Here is a 20,661-nt window from a genome sequence, read left to right on the forward strand (position 1 = left end):
AAAAGAAAAAATAATCTAGAATACACAGAATTCTGAAACTTCTCCTGGTGGCTGATGGTTGCAGAGTCTTTGTTTGTCTACTTTGCATAACTTCAGCAAACACCGGACCCTTTCCCCACTACGGCCCCTGATGTAGTTTATGGGGTTGTCCGTGGTCAGAGGAATATAGTGCAAAGTGCGTTTTAAGCAGCCCTATAGACTCAACTGCTTTAAATGCTATTTTTTCGTTTAAGCCCGACCAATAAGAACTCACCCACCTTGACACTACAGTTATAGTTCAGTTGTACGACCGATAGAAAGGGGAGATGGAAACCGTAGGTTCTTAAACTCTGTGCACAAGCCATCAAACCATCAAAACATTGAACAAACCAAACCAATGTCTACTCTTTTCTCTGCCCGTTTTATTCACAAATACACAATTTAGCAATGGCAAGTCATAGAACAACCTTCACAGAACACAATGTCATATTCACTCTCACATACAACAGGGTTTCTTTATTCCTCTTCTGAAACTGCATCATCCAAAGTTAGACAACTTGCACTTTGACAAATGATTAAATAAACAACCTTTTTAAATGGATCTTTACTCTGGCCAGCTGTTAGAAAGGGTGGGCATAAATACAAGGATTGGGCTCATGAAATCAGGATCACTGCAGTAGAACTCAGAGCCCACGGTGGAGACAGCCGTTGAGGATATGCTCGTAAAAATATGAATAAAGAAAAACGTAAAGAAAAAGAAAAAAATAGGTCTGTACCCTGTGAAGGGGGGGGGGGGGGCATTTCAGTCCTTGTGGTAGTTGGAGGTGGGTGGTGGTTGGGGGGGGGGGGGGGGGGGGCGGGGCAGTGAGTGGTGGGTAATCCTCTCCCCTTGGCCCCCCCCTCTTGCTTGCTACTAGTATGACTACTACTGCTGCTGGTGGGACTACCACTCCTTCTTCTTCTCATCCATCGAGACCCCCCCCGGGCCGAGGGCCACCACCAGCAGCAGCCCCCCCACCACCGAGGTGGTCTGGAAGAAGTCATACTTGAGGAAGTCGTGCATGGGCTTGTAGGCGGGGATGGTCCAGAAGGCGTTGAAGTACACGTTGATGGCCAGCAGCCACACCACCAGTGTCAGCGCCGCCAGCTTGGTCTTGAAGCCCACCGCCACCAGGACGATCAGCGCCGTGCCCACCATGTTCTGCAAGATCTGCAGGGAGACAGGGGGGCCGCGGGCCCCTTGGTTAGCCAATAGCCTACTGCAAATCTGGGACCCAGTGGTCCTACCGTGTCATACGGCCGACCTTCTGACCCAGCAGGCCTACTGTGTTACGCCTGGTTTCACCCAGCGCCCCCGGCCACAGAGCGGGGCGGATCGGCTCGGGATAGCTCCGTTAAGCTAAATCTAAATCTAACCCTTATGGTAGGGCGGGGTTTAGGCCGGACGGCAACAGCCGCGGCAGCTACGTAAGCATTGTGACCTCATAGCGGCCCGACACAGTGTAGCCTGATAATATGAATGATGAAGAATGTGACACGTTAAACAAAGAGCGACAATGGAGGATGTCCAGCAGTTCCTAATCTTTCTTCTTGGGATGTGGCAAACTTTTCTTCAACAAAGCTTTCGCCGTTCAGAAATACGCTGCGAGTACTGTGTTTGTTTGTTTTTATCCCCCTGTCGCATTGGAAGTGACGGTTCTGTCTACCAATCAACGGACGGCGTATATTGCTCCCCCCTTTTGGCGCCCCTTCAGCCCGCTTGGTCCCCCAACGGAGGAGTACTGAAAACAAGAGCGGCTCAGCGCTCTTATTTTGGGACCCTGCCCAACTTTTGGCAGTGGAAACACCAATATAAGAAGACTGAGCCACACCGAACCGAACCGCACCGCTCGGTGGAAACGAGGCATTATAGCAGAACTCCTGGTCCAGCAATCCTACTGTGTTACAGCAGAACCTCTGGTCCAGCAGTCCTACTGTGTTATAGAACCTCTGGTCCAGCAGTCCTACTGTGTTATAGAACCTCTGGTCCAGCAGTCCTACTGGGTTATAGAACCTCTGGTCCAGCAGTCCTACTGGGTTATAGAACCTCTGGTCCAGCAGTCCTACTGGGTTACAGCAGAACCTCTGGTCCAGCAGTCCTACTGGTTATAGAACCTCTGGTCCAGCAGTCCTACTGTGTTACAGAACCTCTGGTCCAGCAGTCCTACTGGGTTATAGAACCTCTGGTCCAGCAGTCCTACTGTGTTACAGAACCTCTGGTCCAGCAGTCCTACTGGGTTATAGAACCTCTGGTCCAGCAGTCCTACTGTGTTATAGAACCTCTGGTCCAGCAGTCCTACTGTGTTATAGAACCTCTGGTCCAGCAGTCCTACTGGTTATAGAACCTCTGGTCCAGCAGTCCTACTGTGTTATAGAACCTCTGGTCCAGCAGTCCTACTGTGTTACAGCAGAACCTCTGGTCCAGCAGTCCTACTGTGTTATAGAACCTCTGGTCCAGCAGTCCTACTGTGTTACAGCAGAACCTCTGGTCCAGCAGTCCTACTGTGTTACAGCAGAACCTCTGGTCCAGCAGTCCTACTGTGTTATAGAACCTCTGGTCCAGCAGTCCTACTGTGCTACAGCAGAACCTCTAGGGGGGGACACGGCACAGTAACACCTCGTTTCCTGTTTCGTTCCAGAAATATTAAGGAAAACTAATTTGCCTGAGTGAATGAAGCTTTCAGAAGTGTATTTTAATTATTGTATTTGTAGTCTACACGGTGTGGATTTAAAACCTTACAGACCCTTTGACAGCATACTGCTGGCCGAATGTTCGCCAATTACATGCTTACAGGTCCCAGCCATCCTGCAACATGACTACTGACATGTGCAAATATGGAGACGTCCAGCACTAAAGTATCTAGGGAATAAGTGCAATAACCAGTAAGCCAATTACCAATGAACTGTGCAATAGCACTACATTACTCTTTTTCCTCTGCAGACGATTTAACTTCACTTTCCTTACTTACATACTGCTTTAGCATTAACAGAAAGTTAACAAGACGACAACAACAGTGTGCCCAGTGACTCCACAGACGGCTGTCTCAATAACAATTAACTAACTTGAATGAATCAGTAAGAGTTTCAGCCCCTCTTGCACTGACACCAAGGCTCTTGTAGATACATTCCTCTCTCTCATTTCTACCTAAACACCATCTTTTCACTCTCCCCAAAAGATCTCAAAAATTATATCCAGTGTTTGAAATCATAGAACCCCACCTTGCTTCAACCTATTATTCCATTTTTGGTCCAGGATTGCTTAAGACGAGGTTATCACCTCATAAAGGTGAAACCCTTAAGAAAAGTTAAATCCGCAAAAACACAGATTTTAGATGAAAAGTGATGTAGTGGCTTTCATTGTAGTGCTACGGCTTTGTACCTAACATACTTATAATATAGACTTAAATCAACCCTAAACGAAAAAAGAGATCCAGATTATGGGCGGGCTACATGTACATGGGCCCTAGTAGACGGAAGGTATCTTCACTGGTTTTAGTCTTCTACCAGGACGCAGGTACATTCCAGTAGACTCATGACTGGTTATAAGCAGTGGTTATCAGTGTTTGTGGTGTGATTACGCGTGGATGCGTGGGGCTAATACTCACAGAGAAGAAATTGGCGTCAAAGTGCAGCAGAGTCATGAACATGAGCACCAGCAGCACGCGGCCACCCAGCTGCATGTACTGCTTCGGGGAGCTCTCCCCCATGGAAGGAACGCCCGCAAACATGCTCTTCCCTTCTGAACGAGACTCGGCCAGCAGTAGGAGCAGGCCGCCCCCTAGTGCTAGGTTCCTGAACGACAAGTCAAGGGACACGTCCCAGCAGATAGTCAGACAACAGGAGACATGTGGCAGCTTGTGTGCAAAGGCTGTTCTGTTCTTTACCTAATGTCAATATACTGCAGGAGCAGTTATGTGGAAACCAATGAATGCACTGATCCATGCTTTGCAAAATATTCTTTATTTGATTGACTATATTTGATTTATATACAAGGCTTTGCAATGAACTTAATTTATATAAAAAAAACTTACCTCATCAAAAATTTGAGATCCCATAAAATGCTGTATGCAACAGTCTGGGGTACAAAAGAATATCAAATTACAAATGAGACATTTTTTGGTATGAATTTTGTATGTATGCATTTGCCAATACTAATTATTATCTTTATCTTACCTGTAGTGCTATGATGCTAAATAATCCAAAGCAGGCATATTGCACAAAGTTTCTACTGAGAATAAGAACACAGCCACCTGTAGGAGCAGACAGAAGAAGGTATAGGGTTGATGATGTCCAATGAACAAGGCTGTGTCACAGTAACGCTTCTAGCTTACAACACACAATAGGGCTCACACATCTGAGGCATCATGGGAAGGATTGGGGATGGTGATACTCCACCATTTTGAAAGGAGTGAGACAGAAGTAGAAGTAAAAGGTTGTAGTAAAGTAAAAACCTAAATCCACGTAAATGTACCGTAACATGAGCTAGGGAAAACGTTTTGCCACGCCTCGCTTGAGAAACGCTGTGGCAGTTTAAAATACAACAAATGACTTCCCAGCTCACACCAACGACAAATCTAATTATTACTAAACAATGACCCAACAAAAACATTACAACCAACACAATAACTAACATTCTGATGTCCTATGCGTCTGAAACTGAGGCGGTCATTGCTGTGATGCGGCGATGTCCAAGCCCTAAAGAAGACACACGCACATCTAAGGTTTATAGGTCTCCATGATGGAAGCCATGTTCCTCCAGATCATGATGATCAATATTTCATGACCCAGTTTCCTGTTCCTCTAGACGTTTGCGGTTAATGCCATCACCGTAAATCAAAGCCCTAAAACTGTCTGTAATACTAAGAAGAAAAACAAGTTCACCCTATTGTCACCTTCATAAAGTACCCCCCATACATTCAAGTGTGACTTCATAACAGCTAAAGAAGAGTGGTCCTATGGGGGTCAGATCAAGTGTTGGACTGAATGTGGGTTTGTTGACCTAGCTTAGCTGGTCTGGGTTGGTTCTCAACTGTATTTTTAGCTCGTCGGAAGTGATCAGATTACTGAAGATGCCAGTTTGAAACAGGGTCTTATCTGAAAGTGCAGATATAAATATCCATTTCAAAAGAAATGCTTGGTACACTTGTTCTGTATGAACCACACATTCAAGTATCCAGTTCTTCACATTAAAAGCAAGGGCTGTGGTTATGACCACTTTCTATTCACTTAACTCTTGAGTTGTCTGATGACAGAAGTCTTAAGGGTGATATCAGCGCATCATATTACGTGGCAGCGCATTGGTAGGGTGTGTGTGGCTTTGAGTTCACCCCTCTATTTACTTAAAAGTGTGTATCCCAGACCAGTTATGGTCTGGGATAACACCATCATTTGTTGGTCTGGTGATTTATTTTAAATGATGCACATGGCGAGAGCTATCGGTTGGTGGCACTGTAGTACCCAGGGCAACTACAAGGTCCTGGGAAAAGCAGTATTGAAAGGAAGAAGGGAAACATCCCCACATGAAAGGTGGTACGGCCTGTGGCGGGCGCCACGGGGCCAGCCCTCCATGGCTCTGTGCCCGCCCGGCCTCTGCACTCGACTCACCCAGCTGTCCTATGAGGTTGATCAGGACAAAGCAAGTGGCCAGGAAGTAGCCACAGCTCCAGGTAGCCTCGATGTAGTCCCGCTGCTCGTTCCACTGGAACCACATGCGGATGCCGTCCTCCAGGAAGGTGCTGATGAGACACAGGCGGGCCAGGTGCGGCAGGTACTGTTTGGTTACACGCAGAAACTGGAAGGCAGAAACACAGTTGAAGCATGCCGTCAGCCAAAAAGATTATCGGATGTAAGGTAAGAATTTCTGAAGCAAGAGAGTACGGTGGTTTTTGGTACCTTTTCATTGGGTCAACAAGATTTGTTCACAATCAGTGGTGTTTATCATAACTATATACTATACAAGTGTGTGTATGAATCAACCTATAGATGGGATTATCGTATGAGACATCAAACTAATTATATTATATATTATTAAGAGCATGTTCCCGACCGGCTTTCAGTGTGCCTCCAAGCCAGCAGCCGTTGTGCAACACTTGTGTAAACAGTTCAAGCTTGTCTTGGCCTGGATGATCGCGGCAAAATATGAGCACACGTCTACGAATCCAAACTACGCAAATGGATTAGGCTTGGCTGTATCAGATGACAGAAGCTGTAATCTGAAATCTGTGTAATTGGGACTTGAGAGCAAAACACCAAACAATAACCTGCTCAGGCCCTCCTACTTAGGAGGCCACATCAGCACTGAACAACTATCCCAGCCTATCAGGCAGCCCCAACTCCCACTTTCGAGAGCAGTGAAATATGAATGGAGGACCACGGGCCAATGAGGAAATGCATATGGGTGTAACGACTGATAGAAATAGGCCATGCTGAAATGTTGCAATGGGCTAAGAGCTGAACTTGTTGGTCGGGAATTAGCTTTCAAAAGGCTGTGTATTTAACAGCAAGCATGGGCACATATAATTCCCTAAAGCCGAGGAAGAAGTTTAACCTTTCGTAAATATACCAAAACAATGACAGCTCATGTAAAACTGATCATTGTACTGAATGAACAAACAGATGTTGTCTACAGTCACAGCTTACTAATACAGTGGGAAATGGGAAATGCTCTGCAATATGAACTAGCTTTGGTCCTACCAGTACGATCACATTTTAGGAGACTACTACTATACATTCCCGATTATTGACGGTCATTACTCGAGCTTAGAGACCATCGTACTCTGTCAGGGTAGACCGACGCCTCTCCTAGAGACCGGTTCTATCAGTCTGTGTTACACCTCAATTAGTAAACGGTTAGGCAAACGAAAACTTTGATTTGATGAATACATGCCTGGCTATACCCAAGCCACATGTTAAGGGGCATTGTGGGGAAACGTCAAACGCCTTCTTAATAATGTCGATGTTCACTATTCGCCGAACAGTGGGGTGTCGATTCGATCATGATAAACCAACAAGGAGAATAACTACTGGTTCTGATGGTCAGCCCTGGGGCTGAACTGGACTGCTCGGAGGATAGAGTGAACAGCTGTGGAGCCATCTCACCTGTAAGCAGAGCAGCACACAGTACAGCACCGAGCACACAGCATGAACCTTGGCCGTTTTACTTTGCCACGCATTAAGGTGGACGGTACACCCGGTGGGGGGGCAGAAAGGCATAATGTAGTCCCCACACACCTCATGTAACACCCTAGCGTGCATACCTTTGAGATAGGGATATGTGTGATTGATTTGCAACAAGCTGTCGTTAACTTTCGGACACCAGACCGCGTCCTGAGCCTCGACGTCTCTTCAGTCGGTCCTCGTCCGGACAACTCTCCCGCAGACACCGTTATTCAGCTAGCTAGCTCACACACGCTTATAGTTATAGACATGCCGGGAGTAAGTTACCTGGTCCGCCACGTCTTCGGCTGTATTCATAAGGTCCTCCTGCCCCATCTTGTAAAGTTGTCGAGGCCTAAAGCACCAGCCGTAAATTCCTTCTGCAAGCAGCGTTCACCGTAGCCCCCGTTATTTACTCTCAAGGATCTGGGCTCTCTGGAGCAGGCCGCCTCCGCCCCACAATGCCCCGCGGTTTACCTCCAGCCCCCCTAGTGGTGCTGCGGCCGCTGCATGCCACGTAGCCGAGGCGCAGGCCCGTCATGACGAGTGGAGCATTGTTTACTTGTCTTTGTGTGTGTAAACATGGACGGGGGCGATGAGACTACCCTGTAACCATGTTATGAACTTTACTACTGACCCATTTTTCCCTATAGAGAGCGCAATATATTGGACAACTATGAGTCATAAATACTATCACATGAGACATTGAGGAAGTTCCCCTTGCATTAAACAATATTGACTGTTTCTACAAAATGCATTTGACCAAACTCTACTTTATACCCAGCATATTTTTATAACTTCATTGTATCCATGCAAATTTGACCATGGAGCAGTTTTTTAATCAAGCTGGGTCCTGTTCGTGATGGGTCTTGAGTGTCCAGCCACAGTAGCATAGGGTCTTCAGGATAGGTCACAGCCACCCAAACCTATTCTAAAACTATCTTTGAGATGTCACTGTCTGGTGAGCAGACATCTGGCGTGTCCAGATGGTGCACCTCATTCACCCAGGACTTCCAAGAAATGAAATGTAAGGTGATATTCAACTGAAGCTTTCCCTCGATGTAGTGAAATATGGGATTCAGCTGATGGTACAACCTGAAGAAGAAATGTCATCACTTTGCAAACTATAAAGAACAATTCTGCCATGAAGCTAAAGGTGGGTAAAAGAGTAAGTATTAATGTGAACACATTACTGGAAAAGCTTTATGTTCAATGTTCCAAAGACAATGTTGTACATCTTCCTATGTTTTAAATGCACGTTTCAATGTCAATAATTTAATTTAAACAATAATCACAAAACGTATTTACTCTATATATCTATAACTCTATATATCCTATATACATAGCAGGCCAATGGAACAATATGTTTCATTTTTAGGAATCATAGAACGAATATTAAAATGTAATATCGTTTACTAGTACCATAATATTACTGAGTCAATGACAGACTGTTTGTTGCATAAGAGATTTATTACATGAGGCTGCACTGAGCAAAAAACACAGTGCAACATTACAAATCCATTACAGACACCTGTTCCATGTTTAACATGCAAGTGCCTCAAGTTTTCTTCACTACTACAACCACTGCTGTATAAGCAGGACAAACCAGGTTGATTGTAGCAAAAAGACCCACCAAAGGGATTGGAACTGGTGAAGGGTATAGAAACAAGTGTTCTGGCTAAATGTTTGTGCCAGTCCCATTCGATGTAGAATTCCAAGAGATTGTCCTAAGAAGTCCTAAGTATCTGGCCACAGCCCAAACGGTTTTGTTTCAAGGTACTGTGCGCTTCTTTTTTTTCCAGTTGTTATTTTTGAATTTCTTGTGGACTCCACCGCTCTGAGCCTAACGGAGAAATGAAAACATCAACAGGAAGTGATGCCAGAGCAGAAAACATTTACATTCAGGGGATTTTGATGACACTTTTATATCCAAAGTGACTTACAACCATTCATTCACACATTCACAACCCGCAGCGGTGTCGACAACACAGGACGACAGCCAGCTCGTCAGGAGCAGGTAGGCTGAGGCGTCTCGCTCAGGGACACCTTGACACTCAACTAGGAGGGGCGGGGATCGAACTAGCAACCTTCCGGTTACCAGTTAACCCGCTCTACCTCCTGATATACTTTCGCCCCTACATTTAGTACCGTCATGACTGAATTCCGATGCATAGCCCTACTGACCTTTTTGCGTTTCTGCAGATGATCACTTTCAACCTCCATGTTCTCCTCCTCTTCATCATCATCTGTCTGAAAGTCATCCTCCTTCTTCTCTCCAGGCCCATCCTCCTCCACCTCAATTTCGGCTTCTGGATTCTCTTGCAAGAACATAGTTGCTATGGAGAAAGAAAAATGAATAATAAAGGCATTCATTACATTTTGAAAGGAACTAACTGTAAGCTAATTTTCACTGTGTGTGTGTGTGTGTGTGTGTGTGTGTGTGTGTGTGTGTGTGTGTGTGTGTGTGTGTGTGTGTGTGTGTGTGTGTGTGTGTGTGTGTGTGTGTGTGTGTCTTACGGGGGTAAAGGTCACTCATGCTGTCTTCCGAGTCGCTCTCGTCTTCATCGTTGGAGGACGGCTCCCACACTTCATTCTTCTGCTTAGACTCCCTCCGCCTTGGTCCCTCTGCCTCAACCTGGTTGTGGTTTTTGGGCCTTTTGTTTTGCAGTCTGGCTGGAACATATGCAATCCCCTCTCGCATGCAGTCTTCATCTATTGGGATTAACACACACTGATCAGTACAAATAGCAGCCATTGGAGAAAACCCCTCGCCATTTGGCATTTCATCGAAGGATTGTAAAAAGCTGTCAAAAAGGTTGAGAAGATCCAACGACAAGCTACGAAGCTAGTCCCAAGCCTCCGATCCCGCCCTTATGAAGAACGTCTCTCCAGCCTCAAAATACCATCACTGACGCACAGGAGACAACGCGGTGACATGATACAAGTGTACAAGGTCAGGAATGGTATGGACAGAATAGAGCCAGGGCTCTTCTACCACTGACCACAGCACACAGGGGCCAGGGGCCACAGCACACAGGAACCAGGGGCCACAGCACACAGGAACCAGGGGCCACAGTCAGGAGATTCACAAGCAGCGGTTTAGGCTCGATGTGCGAGGCTCATTCTTCAGCCAATGAATTGTAGCTGATTGGAACTCAGTCCCTGAGACTGTGATCATCAGTGATAGTTTGAACTGTTTTAAATCAAGACTGGACCGCTTCTGGCCTTACCAGCAGTGCAAGATACCGTTAAGTTGTTATATACAGTTAAGACCAGAAACAACAGTCATCGCGACTCCATATTCCATGTATATGGTATCAAGGTATCAAGGTATCAGTGTTCACACCACAAAGGTGAATGTAGGCGGCGACAGTGCGCAATATGTAGTGAAAGGAAAATACCGGTCTGGGGGACCAAACCATCGTAATTTGGTCCTTGTCCTTAGTGTGAAGGTATCCTAAAAAGCTTTTGCTGCCTTTATTTTGTTCTATAATTTGCTGAAGAGTACAACAGAAAGGCTTATTGACATTGTTGTATGCAGTTGACCATTAAGGAGTGGTAAGGATCAATATAGCGACATTTACATTTTCTCAGAGCTTTTTTGAAGCGTTTCCCGTTGACGTGTTTGAGGACGTGGTGAGGTTGCCGGTTGAGGTGCCTGAGAGTCAGTTTACAAAACATCTGCATTCTGGACAACAAATGAAACAGGAAAGAAGACAACACATTAACGACAACATTTGCTATGTGCAGTGTTGTATTCATTTTCTGCTTAGCATGGCTTAAGTACGTCCTAAAGCTTTGTTCAACATGTACAATGTGTTGAGACTTTATTTCAAACTCCAACGTTATTTCCAAACGGTGTACTTACGGTTGTTTGGAGCTGTGGACGATGTGTGGTTCATACTGGCTGTAGTTGAACTCCGACACAGAGCTCAACTTCTGATACTTCTTACCATTTGTAAATCTTTGTAGTTCAGCTAGATCGCAGGGAAACTCGTGTTCATTTAGTGTACATTTGATCTGAAATGAAAATATGAGCGAGAGGTCCAATTCAATTCAGTAATGCTATTCTTAAATCATGGGGGACGCCATCTATATTGTTGTCGTTCAGGGCACACCGCATGGGCTCCTACAGATGGTACGCTAGCAGAACTCGTACTTATTTGTAAATAATTAATTCGTGTACTGACCCGCTTATTATCTATGAGTTGAAGAAAGGGCTGGTTGAGGAGGAACGCTCTGAGCTCCGGGTTGAGGTCCTCCATCCCTCCTGTAAGACCACGCTGAGCCTCACGTGGTGGACCACTAGCTGGTGGTGTTATCTCCTGACACCTTGGTACCATGTGGGTTAAACGAAGTCTATTTCAAGTCTATTTAATTATCAATAAAATCGATATTTATATATTGATTGAAATATTGATCCGTGTGGTTTAGAGGTAGGTCAAAAGAAAGATAACGGTCGTTATAAAATAAAAAAATAAATACGTGGTTAAGGTTAAGGATTCTTATTACTTTTTTCTTGGAATATAGATTGGAATCTAAAATAAATGTTAAGCTCATATATAAAATCGTGTCCATATCGTTTCGGGGAATCAGACTTTAACACGTAGACAGGCACAAACAATGTGGTACTATTGGGTCCTGAATCAACTGATATGGTGACCTACGAGGAACACTTTTCTTAAGGATTTCGCGTTGCTATTTGCCAAATTCAATGTAATCTACAATATTATTTACACTAATAATCGGGTAGTTAGTGCTTCGATATATTATTTACACCTGTTAGTCCAATTCTAAGTCAATATTGCTCGTAACGGTCTGCTTTTATTTGTAGTTACCGTGATGACGTGAATCTTAGGCGCCGCCGCCCACTTGTTCAAACTCGACAGTCGACCACTGAAAAACTCTTCATTTAAGTCACTTTACGATTCTTATCAAACGGTTTATAATGATGGCAACACTTCTCATAAACAATTGACGCCTTCTTTATTCTTGAGGAAGTAGAAAAAAAGTAAATTTTCCCAAGTACGTAAACCTATCCAAGAATCACAACGAAACGGATCATCTGCGGAAGGTTTAATCTAAACTAATGCTCAGTCTTATTTCCTCAGGTGATATATATTCCAGGTTTACATGAATGATGTCTCAACAACCCCAGCCACCCAGTCAGGTACCGCAGGCTCCTGATTCACCTGTAGTCGTAGTATCTGGAAATGTCCAAAAATATGCAATGAAGAAAAAGAAGATCCTTAATGCTGAAGAAAGCGAGCTGTTTGAATTAACCCAAGCAGCTGGTATCACGATGGACCAAGAGGTGTTTAAGTAAGGACCAGCTCTTCAAACCCACTTCAGCTTCAGTGTTTATGGACGAGGAAGGTAGCCCTGTTTGGAACGATGAAATTAAATGTATCTGCTATTCATTTGTCCTAGGATCATAGTGGACCTCTTGAAGATGAATGTTGCCCCACAAGCGGTATTTCAGACGTTGAAAGCCATGTGTGCGGGGCAGAGGATCGCTGACACCTGCGCGGCCGACGCGTCCACAGCGTCTCACCCCGCGGGTCCCACCACAGCTCAGACCACGGAGCACAGAGGTCAGCACACAAGGGTCGCTGTGATCCCAATAAAGTGGGGTTCATGCATAGACTATTTATTCCAAATTCTTTATTTGATGTGATCTATTTGTATTTTCACATGCCACAACTGGTCGTTGTGGTAAAACAAATCTTATTTGCACACATCCACCCATAATGCCAACACACCTATATACAAATATATGATCTAAATCAAGGTGAGGTGATCTAAGGTAAAGGGAAGCTAGATAGCGCTTAAATACAGATTGGTTCCCACTACAATTGTTTGTCACAATCTAGACTTTTTGAATAACATGATGTTGCTGAGGAAACATCAATTGTTTATCAGTTGGAAAGATGCAGACAAAGCAACCTATAAATGGTACAGAAATGTATCTTCCAATACCTGTAATAATGTTTAGCATCAGCTTTAAATGACAATGTACAGCTTAATAGACATAATGTACAGCTTAAAGGTGCCATGACATACCAACAGGTGTGGTGTGATTAGCCGTTACAAGCCGTTTTGGAAATCTGCCCTTTATGACATCACAGGTGGCGTGTCCACCTAGATGTGTGACGATAGATGAGCAACGTTTGCTACAGTCCACTGGGTAGGCTGGTAGACTGATCTATCCAGCACACACCTAGGTGGATACGCCCACCTGTGATGTCATAAGGGGCACATTTCCAAAACGGCTTGTAACGGCTAATCACACCACACCTGGTGGCACGTCATTGGACCTTTTAATGTACTGTATATTAAGTAACAAATAATGGCCAAATCAACCACGTATGTGATGTAGAACTCCGCCTGCTTTGCGGTGGCATGGCCGCTGCTCGGTTTAATACACTTATAAACAGCCATCCATCCATTCCCTCTGTGCTCAACATCGCACTTCTTTCTTGAAAAGTAATGATCTTCTAGTTTACACTGGCATGACGTGGATGAAGGCCTGGAATAGGTTAACACCATATTCTTTTCTTTTTTTTTGTGGGAAAAAGTTTTTAACTGCATACTTGTATTTTCCAGAAGAAGCTATAGCTTCTTATTTTAGCTATATTTTGTTAATATTTTGATGAAGTCTGATGAGTTTCAGATACAAGGAAAGACCTACAAACTGTAAGGTTCTGGGCTGAATTATTAAATTAATTAATTAAATCTGGGCTATGAATTCACAAGAGCATGTTAAGGGATCGGTTGTGTGAGCTGGCAGTTGAAATGGATTTCTACATTAGAATCTTTTGTCATTCGTTTCCACCTTTGAGATCAAAATAAATGAAAAGACGTGTGTGTGTGTGTGTGTGTGTGTGTGTGTGTGTGTGTGTGTGTGTGTGTGTGTGTGTGTGTGTGTGTGTGTGTGTGTGTGTGTGTGTGTGTGTGTGTGTGTGTGTGTGTGTGTGTGTGTACGTACTGTAGTTCAAATCCTAATATTCCCTTCTCTTGAATACCAGTGGGTGTGTAATGTGTGTGTGTGTGTGTATGTCCCCTTGTTTCCTGAAGAAGAGGACACTACTTTGGTCCCTAGCAAGAGCTCTAAGCCTCCTGCAGCCGCGTCCTCGGCGCCGGGCCCCAGGGCCGCGCGGCTGGGCTCTAAGATCGTGGTCTACGGCTCCCAAGACAATAGCTCTTCTCAAGGTCCCCTCAGCGGCTCTGTTCCCCCTGCTTGCTGTAGCGTCTGTCTCCATTCCACCGTCTGTCTCCACACAAACCTTCTGCCGCTGCGAAGGAGACGGTCTCCACACACGCTCTGTCTCCTGTATTCATCATCACATAATGATTGCCATAGACAGCATGGAGAATGGGTGTATGCATGGCTTTGTGTGTTTGCTTGTGTGTTGTTTGGAATGTATCCATGGTGTTTTGTTGACTAACCATTTCCTCATAACCAGGGGGCGTGCTCACTGTGGTCAGTTACATGTCTGTCTGTCTTCACCAAGGGGGAAAGAACAGCATGATTGGTTGATTCATTTTGCGTAAGAAGTGGATGTTCTTCTGTGTCACTAACATACGTATGCTGTGCACTTTCTAAATGGAGCCTTTTCACTGAGGCACTGTCGTGAAATAACCCGGTCGTCTCTGTACCGGGCCCCGGGTAGTAGGCTGACCACACCACACAGTGACCAGTGTTGTAAAACTAATACGTTTTCCTTTCACCTGTTTCCGTGGTTCCCCGTGGTGTCAGCAGTGCGTAGTAAAGCAGGCCATAGCGAGAAGACGAGGGAGAGCTCCAGCCAGAGGGTGCAGCGGCCGCCCAGTGCCACCAGGGGGCAGAAGACCAAAAGCTCTGGCAGCAGTAGTTCCTCTTCACAGATCGCCTCGAATTAAAGAATCATGAAAAAGAAGGCAGTATTAACGCAACGTTCAACGGCGACTGATTTTAATTAATTCTATCTTTATGGTTTACCCACTTAAAGATGGCATACATTTTTTCTGCCATTTATCTTGGTCAAGTCGGTTTTTTAAAGGCTACAATTGGCTAACCCATATTAACACTGACATTTATTTTCACATTGTTGTATTTTTTTATATCTTTGCTTGTTTTGTCGCATATTTTTTTAATAGTCCATATTGGTATGACGTAGTTTGACCTTAATAAATATCATAGGCTACATTGCATTTGGGATGTCTGGTCATTTATTTTAAATTCAGTTAATAGAGGGTTCTGACTGTTGAAACAGTTGAAAACCGTTTTTTAATGAAGGGTCAACGGTTACATATTCAGAATAAATGTTATTATGAATTTTGCAATATACATTTTTAGACGACCTTACTGTCCGAATAAATGAGACAGACGTAGCCTACAAGATACATATCCAGAGGAACGTCACCGCATTTACAAATATATATATTTGTAATTAACAAATCCATCATTAATTCCAGTGTGTGTGAGTGAGTGAGTGAAAGTGTCGTGCATGAACTGCCGGCAGGACTTTATGTGGCTGCCGGCAGGCCTTTATGTGGCCGTTTGTCCTGTTTATGTGTCCCTGCCTCCTCTACTCTTTTTTTGCACTTCGCATCGATAGCGGTGTGCCAGTAATTGATGGCGCCATATCGCTGTGGTGTAGCAGGTTTAATGGGGCTTGACAGAGCAAGGGAAAGCACCACGCAACCAAGGAGCCAATTTAACCCTTTCACAAACGCCTCTCACCCCACCTTTCATCTACGTTTATTTTGGTGAACACAAATAAGGCCCCAAAATCACCCCCTAATTTTAATTTGTAAACAAAACTTGGCGTATTATACTCGGAGTGAATACATGGCCACTGAAACAACAGCGTGGTTTGGGTTAGTGTGTCGGCCTATTGAAATAAAAACATAAAACATAAAAACAACGTTTGAAAGAAAGGGTTAGGTTAGGTTTTCACTGCCCACTGTTGCCACCCTTTCCCTTACAAATACATACATGTGGATTAATAATTGAGTCCGCTCTCAGACTGTAGTTTGTGTGAATAACCTAGAGGGGGCAGTGTGCCACCAAGGTACCGTTGTCGTACTGCAACAGTGTCTCCTATTGGTGGGGGTTATACTGATATGAGGGGAATTTATAATCTGCAATGGACTTGATCACACAAAAATTAGGAAAAAATACACATTCGGTCCTACCACATAGTTTTGTGCATTTGTGTGCACACATCTGTGCATGTAAGCACTATTTGTACCATTAATCAATAGAGGCAATGAAAGTATGCCATTGTGAAGGCAAGGCGAAATGCACATTGAAGAACAATGTAGTCAAAGCTGTTGGCAAATCATTAATGTTAGGCGTGGGTCTAAAAAAACTGATTCTCACACGATTTCTCTTTCTCTCTCTCTCTCTCTCTCTCGCTCTCTCTCTCTCTCGCCCTCTCCCTGTCTCGCCCTCTCCCTGTGTCAGCTGTTCCCAGGTGACAAAAAGCAGGGGGACCTATTTTAAGAGCTGATATCACACCTCACGTTCTTTCCCCCGGCACCTATCTTTCTAAATTCCCCCTTCTCTGTGTGAGGAGTATAGGAGAATATTGCCCCTTCCTTATTCCCTCTCTCTATTCTAAATGTATTTTTTGTCCCTCTCTCTCTCTCTCTCTCTCTCTCTCTCTCTCTCTCTCTCTCTCTCTCTCTCTCTCCCTCTCTCTCCCCCTCTCTCTCCCACTTGCCCATCAGCCTCCTCTCCAGGCTCGCTCTAGATTGGCTATTTCCTGCACGCGCTCAGTAGAGCTCTTATCAGAGGTAGAGGGGTGATTGTTGGTCTGTCTCTCAGACTGATTGACAGTTGGAGCTTTGCAGCTGAAATGCGTGATTTGGTCAATGTTTGTCTGTGGGCCCTTATCTCCAAACCTTATATTAACTGACGTGACAGGATGTGTGTGCACTGTCTCTCCATCCTAAACCCCTTTCCCGCCACAGATGTGCACAAACGCGCACACACACTCACACACATAACCACACAGCTACACAAATCCATCAAAACACAAACACAAAACAACGCACAAGCAAACAGACAGAGGCACATACGCAGACACACACACACGCACACGCACACGCACACGCACACGCACACACACACGCACACACACACACAGACACACGCGCACACGCACAGACACCAATCCATCAAAACGCACTCACACTCAGACATACTCTCAAGCACAACCCCAAACGTAGGCCTCGACATAGACCTGAACAACTTCAACATGTTCTAGGCCTGCGGTTGAACTCCTGCAGTGGGTTTCTGGGGTCAGTTATTTTCCATGATACATTCTTCTTCTACTTGCGTCTTGGTTTATTTTTCACCGAGGAGTTCATGTCGGACCACTGCGTGTCAAAACATTGAAACAAAGCTGTATCCAGAGCTTTCTAATCACGTGTCTCCAGAGATTCTGTTGAGTTGTGTCACGAGACAACCGCTGAGGAGGTAAACACGGACCCATAAGCTTTATTTATTTATTCATTCATTCACTTTATTAGCAAGAAGCTGTTTGTTCCGTCTGTTAATGGCAGCTGTGGGTAACCACAGAGTTCACACTCACTTGGATCCCTATTGTGTAGCAGGCTGTCAGGTAACACATGCTCGCTCACACATGCACACACACACACACACACACACACACACACACACACACACACACACTCAAACACATGCACGCTCATACATTCACACACATGCACACAAGCACACACACACACCCACACACACACACACACACACACACACACATACCTGTGTACACACACACACACACACACACAACCACACACACGCATGCATACCTGTTTTTCCTTGAGAAAGCATAAAAAGCATTGCAGTGAAATCTTTCTGGAACTGTTGTTTCAAACGCACAAGGCTTCTTTATCCCTAAAACATCACACCACGTCTGCTCTCACATTTAGTTTAAAATCAAAAAGTCTTCTCCAATCAGGCTATTATAGTTTTCTTTTTAATAGTTTTTATTATAGTATCATTTTTTAATACAATTTCAAAAATCCAAATATTTGCGCTTCCATTGATACACCAGCGCACAACGGGACACATAACTCACAGCCTTCTTATTTATCTTTGTGTATTGTATCTATATCTTTATATTATCGGGGGGGGTTGGCGGTATGCATAGTTAGTCGATGTGTCATAGTGTATGAATTGCTAATTGAACGCTAAAGTATAAACAAGGTAGAAAATGAGGTTTTAATCATTTGCCAATTAAAAGGCATTTCCAGAGGTGTTCCGCATCCACGTGTGTTACAGTCCAAATTTAGTTTAATTAACTGAGAAGAATCGTCTATTTTTATCCCGGTCGTAGTATATCATGCGTTCAACTCCTTTGAAAAAAGTATGAAAAAGCAGGAACTGTGAATATTTTAATTGCCTTTAATTATGCATATTTAATTAATGCATCTTAATTTTTTTTTTTTGCTTCGCTTTTATACCTGTTGGGTTCCAAGTGTTGTATAGCTTTTCATTTTGAGAAAAAACACATTTTCTTGCTGAATGTAAATGAACACGTGTATGCGAACAACATCAATTAAGGAGACATATGCAATTTTTTAATCTGTTTTGATTTGTTATTATTTAAATGTTTGCATTATTTGGATGATGAGACGGGTAACATGTAGGAGTGTTGCATCCTGGGAGGTGTCTATCTGCGTGTACATTGGTTGTTCACAGCGGCTCCTTCCCGTGGTCCTGCTCATCTCTCCCCAGAGGATTCCATTGGACGACAGCGATGTCATGACATGACATCGCTGAGTCCTTGACAGCAGGTTGGATGGTTTGCATATGTGTGCATGTAAAGATCATGCATTTTCTCTATAGCACATTAGTTCAATGTGCGATTGCATTTGAATATGTGGAACATGGTGTGTGAGTGTGTGTGTGTGTGTGTGGGTGTGTGTGTGGAGATGTGTTTCGGTGTGTGTGAGTGTGCGTGTGTGTTTGTGTATGTATGTGTGTGTATGTATGTGTGTATGTATGTGTGTGTGTGTGTGTGTGTGTGTGTGTGTGTGTGTGTGTGTGTGTGTGTAGTTATCCGTGTGTGTGTATGTGTGTGTGTGTGCGTGTGTATAAGTGTATCCGTATGTGTGTGTGTGTATGTGTGTGTATGTGTGTAGCTGTGTGTATGTGTGAATGTGTGTGTGTGTGTGTGTGTGTGTGTGTGTGTGTGTGTATCTGTGGCTATGTGTGTGTGTGTGTGTGTGTGTGTGTGTGTGTGTGTGCGTGTGTGTGTGTGTGTGTGTGTGTGTGTGTGTATCTGTGGCTATGTGTGTGTGTGTGTGTGTGTGTGTGTGTGTGTGCGTGTGTGTGTGTGTGTATATGTAGTTATCCGTGTGTGTGTGTGTGTGTGTGTGTGTGTGTGTGTGTGTGTGTGTAGTTATCCGTGTGTGTGTGTGTGTGTGTGTGTGTGTGTGTGTGTGTGTGTGTGTGTATGTAGTTATCCGTGTGTGTGTGTGTGTGTGTGTTTGTATGTAGTTATCCATGTGTGTGTGTGTGTGTGTGTGTGTGTGTGTGTGTGTGTGTGTGTGTGTGTATGTAGTTATCCGTGTGTGTGTGTGTGTGTGTGTGTGTATGTAGTTATCCGTGTGTGTGTGTGTGTGTGTGTGTATGTAGTTATCCATGTGTGTGTGTGTGTGTTACGTCAGTGTCCTCTGCATGTGTCCACATGCGTGCTGACAGACTGCTGCTTTGCTGCTCCATTGTGTGGCTCTCATACACTGACGTGCTGGAAATGTGCCAACTGCAACCTTTTGTGCACACTCTGAATGGAATGAAAGACCCTGTCACGTGCAACCACGTACACACACACACACACACACACACACACACACACACACACACACACATCTGACCCGTGTATCTGACTGTTGATCCATATGGTAAAAAATAAAACATGATAACAATTTGCATATTAATAGCTTTATAACAATCTTATGTGCAATCTGGTTTAAAGGAGATATCTACCAATGATAGTCTGAGTGTGTGTCGTCTGTGTGCTGCATGTTTCCCTGCTCTGCTGCAGTCCTGATCTCTGTCCCCCACCCCCCCCACCCCCCCCCCCCCCCCCCCACATATTTCTTCTCCCACCTTTCCTCCGCTGTCTCTTGCTGCTGTACCTCCTGTATATTTTTTCTCATTCTCTAAATCTCTGCACCGCAGCGCCCAACCCCCCCCCCCCCCCCCACCCCCCCCTCCCCCCTCCACCCCCCCCCTCCAGCCCCAAGCCCCCCGGTTGCACCACGCTCCCACTCTATACACAAACCCCCCCATCCCTCTCAGCCTCCCTTCATCTCTCTCTCTCTGCCTCTCTCAGTCTCCCTCTCTCCTTCTTTTCCTTCTTCTCCCTATCTCCTTTTCTCCCTCTCTCCCTCTCCCCTCTCCCTCTCTCTCCCTCCCTCTCTCTCTCTCTCTCCCCTCTCCCTCTCTCTCTCTCTCTCTCTCTCTCT

At 44.7% G+C, this 20,661-nt stretch overlaps 3 protein-coding genes and 1 long non-coding RNA gene across 9 annotated transcripts; 2 read left to right on the plus strand and 2 right to left on the minus strand.

The window, feature by feature from the left end:
* Positions 1-381: 381 nt before the first annotated feature.
* On the minus strand, positions 382-7,637 carry LOC311367290 (surfeit locus protein 4). The gene is made up of 6 exons (XM_084486105.1): positions 7,462-7,637; positions 5,623-5,809; positions 4,192-4,268; positions 4,050-4,093; positions 3,624-3,810; positions 382-1,189 (listed from the first exon to the last, which is right to left on the minus strand). Exons 1-6 carry the CDS (start codon positions 7,507-7,509, stop codon positions 923-925), a joined length of 810 nt encoding a protein of 269 aa, XP_084342231.1. The 5' UTR covers positions 7,510-7,637; the 3' UTR covers positions 382-922.
* LOC311367294 lies at positions 5,763-9,496 on the plus strand. Its single transcript, XR_014639722.1, has 4 exons — positions 5,763-5,868; positions 8,239-8,329; positions 8,976-9,190; positions 9,376-9,496. It is a non-coding gene; the product is annotated as an uncharacterized lncRNA (long non-coding RNA).
* On the minus strand, positions 8,350-11,662 carry surf2 (surfeit 2). The gene is made up of 6 exons (XM_084486104.1): positions 11,364-11,662; positions 11,042-11,193; positions 10,758-10,861; positions 9,691-9,885; positions 9,358-9,509; positions 8,350-9,016 (listed from the first exon to the last, which is right to left on the minus strand). Exons 1-6 carry the CDS (start codon positions 11,514-11,516, stop codon positions 8,945-8,947), a joined length of 828 nt encoding a protein of 275 aa, XP_084342230.1. The 5' UTR covers positions 11,517-11,662; the 3' UTR covers positions 8,350-8,944.
* Positions 9,761-15,366, plus strand: mzt2b (mitotic spindle organizing protein 2B). 6 transcript variants are annotated; one of them, XM_084486110.1, is made up of 5 exons: positions 11,855-12,198; positions 12,285-12,495; positions 12,604-12,767; positions 14,251-14,385; positions 14,936-15,366. In XM_084486110.1, exons 2-5 carry the CDS (start codon positions 12,311-12,313, stop codon positions 15,073-15,075), a joined length of 624 nt encoding a protein of 207 aa, XP_084342236.1. In that variant the 5' UTR covers positions 11,855-12,198; positions 12,285-12,310; the 3' UTR covers positions 15,076-15,366. The 6 variants fall into 6 exon arrangements, with proteins under 6 accessions (XP_084342235.1, XP_084342236.1, XP_084342237.1 ...); XM_084486109.1 differs by lacking the exons at positions 11,855-12,198; positions 14,936-15,366 and adding an exon at positions 9,761-10,136 and having other exon boundaries at positions 14,251-14,897; XM_084486111.1 differs by lacking the exon at positions 14,251-14,385.
* Positions 15,367-20,661: the final 5,295 nt, after the last annotated feature.

This window comes from Micromesistius poutassou (genome assembly GCF_964030765.1).
Source record: "Micromesistius poutassou genome assembly, chromosome: 22".
Taxonomy (NCBI): domain Eukaryota; kingdom Metazoa; phylum Chordata; class Actinopteri; order Gadiformes; family Gadidae; genus Micromesistius; species Micromesistius poutassou.